The sequence below is a fragment of the Physella acuta genome, unplaced genomic scaffold, assembly GCF_028476545.2.
Source record: "Physella acuta isolate Inbredline_101_S28 unplaced genomic scaffold, ASM2847654v3 ptg000398l, whole genome shotgun sequence".
Lineage (NCBI taxonomy): Eukaryota > Metazoa > Mollusca > Gastropoda > Physidae > Physella > Physella acuta.
The window spans coordinates 329,473-339,091 of record NW_026731917.1 but is presented as its reverse complement, the minus strand read 5'-3'; the positions used below and the strand labels follow the sequence as shown (position 1 = coordinate 339,091).

Below are 9,619 nucleotides of genomic sequence, written 5' to 3'. Positions count from 1 at the left end.
CGGTACCACAGAACGAACCAAAATGTCAGTTCAATCGTTTGTAAACAAAAGAAAAAAGACCTTTATCGGTCTACCGGCCCCTCTTGGTTACGTCCCTGGTCTTGGAAGAGGGTAAATTAGTTTTAAGAAAGTATTGTTTGTTATGTTCAAGTAGTTTTGTTGGGTAGTCTATCGTTTCAGGTAGTTTCTATGTGAATTCGGCCGACGAAGTAATGAGCAGAGAAGAGGTAGAATCCTAAAAATAAAATCAAACTCTTCTATTGAATATTGAACATGGCTTTAATTTAGGCTGTTTGATGAGAATTACAGAATGATTTTTTTATTAAAAATGTATCAATAATAGCTAGAACACTAGTAAACTAAGCTAATTTAGCATATTTTAACTTTCTGTGCAAAGTCATTATTACTGAAAAAAATTCCAAAGTCAGGTCAGCCTGTGGCACCCTCCACTGAACGTGACAGAAGGAAAAAAAAACTTCACCCGTGACCTTCATTAAAACAGAATTTGCTTTTGTTTTATTTTTATTTTTGGTAAACATGTGCTTAATCTTACCCAATAAGTGATAAAAATTTGAAAATTAATTTTAATTACTGTTGTAAAGTGAGATAAACAGCTTAATAAACACATGCTTTCTTGAGGGGGTGTGGCCCGGGTGTGGCACATCGCAATTATAACTTTATATTTCTGTGTTTTATGACTATATTTGTTCACAATTAGCATGCTATGTTTTTTAAATTGATAAAAGGTAAGTATACCAAGTTACAAAATCCGCAATCTAACTAATAATTCATACTTTCAATTTAAAAAATAATAAAAACGATCATCAACGAAGAAAGCGTAAACATTCTATTTTTAGGTATGACATAAAAAACAGTCATAAATCTAGCCAAATGATTGGATTCTTGCGCGGCACACATTTTCCCGCGCCTCGTTTTCACCAAACAAGAATATAATAAAATGGCATTATTGAGGGGTGATCACTTACACCCTCAAATGTATTGTTTTCACCCTAATTTCATTAAACAATTCAATTTTTATTTGATAGTAAAGATGTTATAAAAATTGTAAAAAATAAAAAAGTTATTGTCGAGCGCACCTGCTTTAGTTAATTCGACTTGAAACGCAAGCTAAATAAGCGTGACTTTCTCTCGACGGCCTCGTTAAATACAAACAAAGAAATTAGGCCAAAAGTAGATCCGACAATTCTTAAACAACAGACTTAAATAGAAACGGATAGTTCCGATGTCTAAAATTAACGATGGCTTCGTAATCATTAGTTTTATCCCTCTACCCATTAGTGAAAGCGAAACTGGTCGCCATTTTTGGTAAGCGCATGAGCCGTGAGATGGCTTCAAAACAACAAACCCGGAAGCTGTGAATTCGAACGGCCTACTTTAATTTGTACATCTTTGTGGCATATTTTACCAAAAGCAACAAAATTAAACAGATAATTAAATACCCAATCACAATCAGGGTCCAAACTAACTTTGAGTAAAAACAAGCTGTGAAGACATCCTTAAAGTTAAATATTAGTTAGAGTAGAGTAGTTTCCCCTTAAGAATTTTTATTGACATGTCTGCTGGGTAAAATCATGATATAGCGTCGGAAATTATTGGGTAATGTTTGTTGAGTTTCGGTAACATTTGTTACTGTAAACAATAGTTTATTTGATCGTTGAAATAAAAATAGAGTCAAGTGCATTAAATTAATGTTTTAACTTAATTTAATGTTTAATTGACAAAAAAATAGCAACAATTAGTAAATTTAAATATTATTAATAAAGTCGAGTGTAGTAATTAATGTTTTTTTTAAGAAACACAGAAAAAAACCTGCACAAGATTTGTGACAACTGGCTCTAGATCTAGTTCTGTTAGTAATATAAGACGATTAGATTTTCTAAACTTAAAGTAGTAAGAAGAACTAGAACAATGTTTAGCAGCAGCAATAATTAGCACATACACTTAAAATAATTAGAAATACAAAATAATTAGCAAAACAGTATTTAAACTGCACAGTTTTATCCTGTTTTTTAGCGTATTGTTACCAAGTAAATTTGTTTACACTTTACTACAGGATAGTGCTGCTGCTATTTAGAAAAATGCTAAATATTTTTTTAAAATGTTACTATTATCAATACTGGAAAATAATACAAAAGTGAATTAACAGATATTGGATAAAAAGAACATCTTATACATTAAAAGACATTTAAGGAGCATTATGACTATTAGAATTTTTAACCACCCTAAGCTTGTGCATTACCAGTGGTTTTTTTTAAATATCTATTAGAATTCCATACTTAACTTAATTATTTATAACTTTTTTTCAGTGCCACTGGATTTACCACCCGTTCAGATATTGGTCCTGCCAGAGATGCTGATGATATACCGTAAGTTTGAAATTGAGCAAACTGATTGGTTCATTTTTTGTCACATAGTTATGATGGTATCAAATATTTTTCATTAGTTCCAAATATTAATCATTAAAGGCTATAACTTAAGGTAAAATGTTGAAATGTATATAAATAAACTAATAGATAACTAAATATTTTCAAACATTTTAGTGAAGACAGACATGCACCACCAAATAAAAAGAACAAACAAGATAAAGAGGAAGATGATGAAGATTTGAATGATGCTAACTATGATGAGGTATACTGGTTATCTGAATTTCTAATATTTGTTGAATTATAATTATGCTTTTATTTCTTAAGCATGTAATCTCTTTGACATGCAGTACAGAAATGGTCACATTAAGGTTTTGTCTTTGATCCCACAAAGCTTGCTTAGTGATAGTTGCACTTGATAGTAATGGATTAGTTGGAGTTATAATTACTGATTTAAAGCAGTTTTTAAAATCACAAAATATTCTATAGTTCTCAGGTTATGGTGGAAGTTTGTGTAGCAAAGATCCTTATGACAAAGATGATGAAGAGGCTGATGCTATATACGAGGCTGTTGATAAAAGAATGGATGAAAAACGGAAAGAGAGAAGAGAAGAAAAGCTGAAATTGGACATTGAAAAGTTCCGTCAAGAGCGTCCTAAAATTCAGCAGCAGTTCTCTGATCTAAAGGTAACTTTTTAAAACGAAAAATGTAAATGATATATTAAAAAAAACATTGCTAAGTTAATAATATAGTACTTTTTCACTCCTATGTAAGGTTTACTGTAGAAAGTTAAGGCTACATAGCCTATATTTTAATTTTAAAATTTTACTGAACCAAGGGAAGCCACCCTAATTTTCAAAACTAATACATTTTAACTAAATTAATTTTTTTAAAAATTCCACAGCACACATAATTAATGTGCTTTCAGAAATATATGTTTCTGGTACAGCAAAAACAAACGTGGACACATAGAAAGCAATAATAAATTAATTTTCTAAAAATTAGATATCAAATTTTAAATAGTTTATTAACTTTAATCACAGAAAATCTGGTAGTTCATCAACATCAATATTAGTTAGGGTGTCATCTGATCATTCACTTTAAACTGATAATGGGCCAGAGACATGTTACCAAATAAAAATGTAAAAGGTTGGATACATGATGTTACTTTAATTAACAGAGAGATTTGGCTGGTGTATCAGTTGATGAGTGGAACAACCTACCAGAAGTTGGAGATGCTAGAAACAGGAAACAAAGAATTGGAAGGACAGAGAAGTAAGTTGGATTTTGAAAAAAAAATTGTAGGTAAACATGCTTTACTGACTTTAAAAAATGTGTGCTTCTTATTTACATTAATTTATAATTAAAACCAATTAGTACTATATTTTTATTCCAAATTCATAAAAATACAAAATTCCTTGTCCTGTATGTACAGATTCACACCAGTACCTGACAGTGTTTTAGCTAGAGCAGCATCACAAAACAGCATGAATTCTTCAATATCAGAACAGGACCAGGTCAGTTTGTTTCATTTCTTTTATTTATTCTTACAAAAGTATATTAATTTTTATATATTTTCATGCACTTTGTCTTATTTTTGCCAACTGTAAAACTTGCACTTAAATGCTGTGTATATTACATCTTGTGTAGAAATATGGAGGAATAACAACACCATTTGGAGCTATCACTCCACTAGGCTCTGCTACTCCAAGTGCTGACATTGACATGAAAAAAATTGGTCAAGCCAGAAATACACTTATGGATATAAAGCTAACACAGGTAATTTAGTTATTGTGTAAAGCCAGAAATACAATTATGGATATAAAGCTAACACAGGTAATTCAACTATTGTGCATGAACTTTAAAAATATGAGCACTGTTTAAACGGGAACAGGGCATTCCCCCCTGTCAATTACCCCCCCCCCGACATTACCCCCCAGAGTAATTACCCTCCCCCCCCCCCCCGCCCAGTAGGACATTACCCCCCCCCCCCCCCCCCCTGTTAGAGCTAGTGTTAGGGTTGTGTCTAGCTTTGGTTTTGGTTTTGTGTGAAGTTTTAGGCTAATGTGGATGCTTAGGTTTTGGTCTTTTTCTTACGGTTTGGATTAAAGTAGTATATAGGTATAAAACTCTAGTTAGAGTTAGGATTTTAACTTGAGAGGGGGAGGGGTAATTCCCGGGGGGGGGGAATATCCAGGGGGGTAATGTCCTGTAGCCGTTTAAACTATGTAACTACTAATACTACTATTGATTGTACAACTACCCCAGGTGTCTGATTCAGTCAGTGGACAAACAGTGGTTGACCCTAAAGGTTACCTAACAGACTTACAGAGTATGTTACCCTCACATGGAGGAGATATTAAGTAAGTCTAGTTTTTAACTTTAACATTGAATAAATTGTTACTCACATGAAATTTGAGTTGACATTTTTGTATACTCTATAGACACATTGTTTATGTATTTATTACAGTGATGTGAAGAAAGCTCGTCTTTTATTGAAGTCAGTAAGAGAAACAAACCCTAAACATCCACCAGGTATTATATTTGATTCATGTGCAACACCCTGTAGCCACTTAAAGTTTTTTGCTCGAGTTTGTTTGACAGTTCTATGAGGCTACCATTCTATTTTATCAAGACTCACCATATTACCACTCATATTTTAGCTTGGATTGCATCTGCTCGTCTTGAAGAAGTGACTGGAAAAATTCAAGCAGCAAGAAACCTGATCATGAAGGGTTGCGAGGAATGTCCTAAGAGTGAGGATATCTGGCTAGAGGCTGCTCGTTTGATGGTAAGTTATTTTATCAAACTCACTGTCCTCCCTACAGATTACAATAAGGTTTATAACAATCACTATACACTTTAGTGTCAGCTGTACTTCTGATTATACTTCTGTTAAAATACTATTTTAGTGTTTTTTGTGGTGTTTCTGAATTTAGTCTTTATTTTAATCCTTTTTTTCTGTGCTAAAGATGTATATAATTTTGTGTTGTATAAAAGCAATGTTTAAAAATGGTTATGGCTTTAAATGGCTGAGTGTTATCCAATTATGTGTTAGTTTTTTGTTCTCTTGTCTTCACCAGCCAGGTGATCAAGCTAAAGCTGTTGTTGCACAAGCTGTCAGGCAATTGCCTCAGTCTGTCAGGATCTGGAGCAAAGCAGCTGATCTGGAAACAGAGCTAAAAACTAAAAAAAGGGTCTTCAGAAAAGGTAAAGAATAATTATTATCCTAGATAGAATAGATGAAATGATAGATGTTGAAAATATCCCCCATCCTGTTAGGTTATGGAACATTGTTGTTGAGTTAAAGATAAAATTTGAAAAAATAAAATGTTTTCAGCTCTTGAAAATATTCCCAACTCTGTGAGGTTATGGAAACAAGCTGTTGAGCTTGAGGATGAAGAAGATGCCAGAATTATGCTGAGCAGAGCTGTAGAATGCTGTCCAACAAGTGTAGAGGTGAGTTGACTCACACACTCAAGTTTTATGTCTATACTCAACATTTCTGGGGGCACCAGGCTCATGTTTTATATTTTATCCAGCTCTGGTTGGCGCTGGCAAGATTGGAAAGCTATGAAAATGCCAGAAAAGTTTTGAATAAAGCCCGTGAGAGTATTCCAACAGACAGACAGGTCTGGATCACTGCTGCTAAACTAGAGGAAGCTAACGGCAACTCACACATGGTAGAAAAAATTATCGAAAGGGGTCAGTTTTTTTATGGCTTTGATCATTTATTATTGTGTTGCTCTTTTACTAGTTTTATATAATAAAAATTGTATGTATGTAAAGAGCATTATAACTTAAAACTTGGCTGTTTCTGAGTGTCTATTAAGCTTAAATTATTATATTTTTCTAATACATGTTTGTTGTAAAATTTAATTTGCTTATCTTCTGTGCTGCGCCACCATTTATTTATATAATCACTATCTGAGTATGAAATGAAACTAATATGATCTGTTGTTTGTTACTTAGCACTAAATTCACTGCGAGCCAACATGGTTGAAATCAACAGAGAACACTGGATAAGAGATGCTGAGGATTGTGAGAAAAGTGGGAGTATCCACACTTGTCAGGCCATCATGTAAGCTTTCTGTTTGGCTTAAGTGGGAGTGTAGGATGCTAGTTTGTATACACTATCTTTTTAAATGCTGAGATCACAGAAACAGGTAAACTCCACTTCACCTGCCTGATAACACCAGGTTCAAAAGGGACACTTTCATTGTAATAGAAGTATCCACACTTGTCGGGTTATCTGATAAGACATTCTGTTAGGTCTTATTACTTTTTATTTAGCCTGCATCAATTGAATCTCCTAAATTGTTTTATTTATTATTTTATTAATATACCAAACATTATCTAACAGACGTTCAGTTATTAGTGTTGGTATTGAAGAAGAAGATAGAAAACACACTTGGATGGAAGATGCAGATTCAGTGAGTTGTATTTTAAATGTTTGGAGTGAATATGCTATAGTTCTATGTCTAAGAAGTTTCTATAGCTATTAGTTAAAATAAAGCAAAGCATTTTTTAACTGTCAGTCTGTATAATATTTATGCTCCATTTTGTTATAGTGCGCATCCCACCAAGCCTACGAGTGTGCAAGATCTATTTATGCTTATGCTTTGTCTGAGTTCCCAAGTAAAAAAAGTATTTGGTTGAGAGCTGCCTACTTTGAGAAAAATCATGGCTCAAGGTATTTGATGAATTACTTTAGAAACTCTAATTTTTTACTCCAGAAATCTTGTCTTTGAATGAGTACAAGTTTTTTTAAACTACTATTTTATGAAAGGAATATGTTTCTAAAAAAAATAACTTTATTAAATCGCTCACTTTTCAGAGAATCTCTAGAAGCATTACTACAGAGAGCAGTTGCCCATTGTCCTAAAGCAGAAGTTCTGTGGTTGATGGGTGCCAAGTCAAAGTGGTTGGCAGGAGATGTGCCTGCAGCCAGAAGTATACTCGCACTCGCTTTTCAGGCCAATCCAAACAGTGAGGAGATCTGGTTGGCTGCTGTTAAGCTTGAGAGTGAAAACAACGAGTTTGAGAGGGCTCGACGTCTACTTCAGAAAGCCCGAACCAGTGCTCCAACTGCTAGAGTGTTCATGAAGTCTGTCAAGTTGGAGTGGTGTCTTGGAGAAATCAGAAACTCTGAAATTTTGTTAGAAGAGGCCGTCAAACATTATCCAGACTTTGCTAAACTGTGGATGATGAAAGGTCAAATAGAAGAGGAAACAGGAAAAAAAGAAGTTGCCAAGGAAGCTTACAATTTAGGTTTGAAGAAATGCCCTCAAGCTGTTCCCTTATGGCTCTTACTGTCTCGACTGGAGGAATCCAATAAACAGCTGACAAGGGCAAGGTCAATTTTAGAAAAAGCCAGGTTGAAAAATCCACAGACAGACCTTCTCTGGTTAGAAGCTGTAAGAGTGGAATTGAGGGGTGGATTAAAAAATATTGCACACACTTTAATGGCTAAAGGTAACATCCTATTTCACTGTGTGTTTAAGCTTTAAAAGTGTGCCATAAGATTGAGTACATTCAGAGTTTCTTCCAGGCATCTCTTCGGGACCCCCCGAAAAAATTTTACCTCCCCTCCGAACGAAATTTCTATAATTTATATAGAAAATATATACTTTTAACAGTGTCCTACCCCCCCCCCCCCCCCCCCCCCCCCCCGGAGAAAAAAGTCTGGAAGAAACACTGAGTACATTGTGTCATGCTATGATATTGTAGAGGTAGCTGTAGGCATCTTGCAACAACTGATTTAGTGATGGGCTGTTGGCAGGAGTATTAGTTCATCAAACTAATAATGGTTCAAAATCAGTGTAATTATTGGTTGGGGTAGGGTAGGGCTAGGCTCAAAGTTTTTTTTTAAATATGTAATTATTATAATTCCCTATTTCAACTCTTGAACAATTAAAATATATTTTAATAACCAAACAATGTTGCTTAAAAATAATTACAGTGAATACTGTTGACCATGAACCAGTATATAGTTTGGCATTATTATACCTTCATTTTGTGCTTTTTGTTCTTTAAATCAGCACTTCAAGAGTGTCCGAATTCGGGCATACTGTGGGCAGAATCTATCTTCATGGAGCCACGCCCACAAAGGAAAACAAAGTGTGTTGATGCTCTCAAAAAGTGTGAACACAATTCTCATGTTTTATTAGCAGCCTCAAAGTAAGTTCATTTAATAAACTACAGGTGGATGTTAGGGAGCAGCACCTTTATGGTTATTACTGAATTATGTGCTTTAGCTTCTTATTTATATTATTCATTCCAATAAAAAAAATTAAAATGTATTTAAAAAAGTTTTTTTTATTAACAGCAGTACATGTTTCATTTCATCCAGTGCAGCTCAACAGATCTATATATCAGCTGAAGGTTGTTTGCTATGCTTAAAGATTTGTACTTCTTCATCCCACTAGAACAACTTTTTTTGTATTATCTTCACAGGTTGTTCTGGTGCGAGCGTAAGATCAGTAAAGCACGTGATTGGTTCAATCGTACAGTTAAAATTGATCCAGATTTGGGAGATGCTTGGGCTTACTTTTACAAGTTTGAGTTGGCTCATGGGGATGAGGTAATATGTTCTTTCTAGGCCAGTGATTTTGTTGCATTTTAACCTTAAGAGACAGATTTTAAATGCTTATCCTTACTCCATATTTGATACAAGCAATTCTTTTTTGCCAAGTAAACCTTTTTTTTTTGCTTTCTAGAAACATCAGGAAGATGTAAAACAACGATGTGTTGTTGCAGAACCACACCATGGTGAAAACTGGTGTCAAGTATCAAAAGACATTCGTAACTGGCGCCTCAAGACTGAGGAGCTTTTGCCACTGGTTTCCAAAATTCTCCCTGTTCCCACGTAATCTGGCACATCTTGATAATAGCTATTACAGATTTCTGTACTTTTAAAAGATTTATTTCAAAATAGTTTGTAAACAATTATTTCTTGTAAAAAATATTTTTTTTAAGTCAGAAATTTGTAAACAAATACGTCACTGTTACAATGACAGCCAATAGTGTCATTGCTTTAATGTCACCATCCAATAAAGTTTTTTTTTTACTTTAAAATTAGCTTCTTTTCTATTTAATTGGTTAATCTTGATTGTGTGCTAATATTAGTCATCCCTTTTTAGGTCCTTTTACTGTATTTCACAATATACCATTTGATTTCTAAAAAACAATTATGGGGACATGATCCTTTATATAGAAAGGTAATTTTGCCCGA

The 9,619-nt window shown here is 33.9% G+C and overlaps 1 protein-coding gene across 1 annotated transcript; it reads left to right on the top strand.

Annotated features, from left to right (window-relative positions):
* Positions 1 to 9,462, top strand: LOC131942258 (pre-mRNA-processing factor 6). Its single transcript, XM_059302018.1, has 20 exons — positions 1 to 111; positions 2,328 to 2,387; positions 2,562 to 2,649; positions 2,874 to 3,071; positions 3,566 to 3,660; positions 3,821 to 3,902; positions 4,036 to 4,164; positions 4,654 to 4,748; positions 4,856 to 4,920; positions 5,049 to 5,176; positions 5,469 to 5,595; positions 5,726 to 5,844; positions 5,928 to 6,090; positions 6,358 to 6,466; positions 6,749 to 6,818; positions 6,957 to 7,078; positions 7,223 to 7,860; positions 8,427 to 8,565; positions 8,842 to 8,968; positions 9,105 to 9,462. Exons 1-20 carry the CDS (start codon positions 23 to 25, stop codon positions 9,255 to 9,257), a joined length of 2,796 nt encoding a protein of 931 aa, XP_059158001.1. The 5' UTR covers positions 1 to 22; the 3' UTR covers positions 9,258 to 9,462.
* The last annotated feature ends 157 nt before the right edge of the window (positions 9,463 to 9,619 follow it).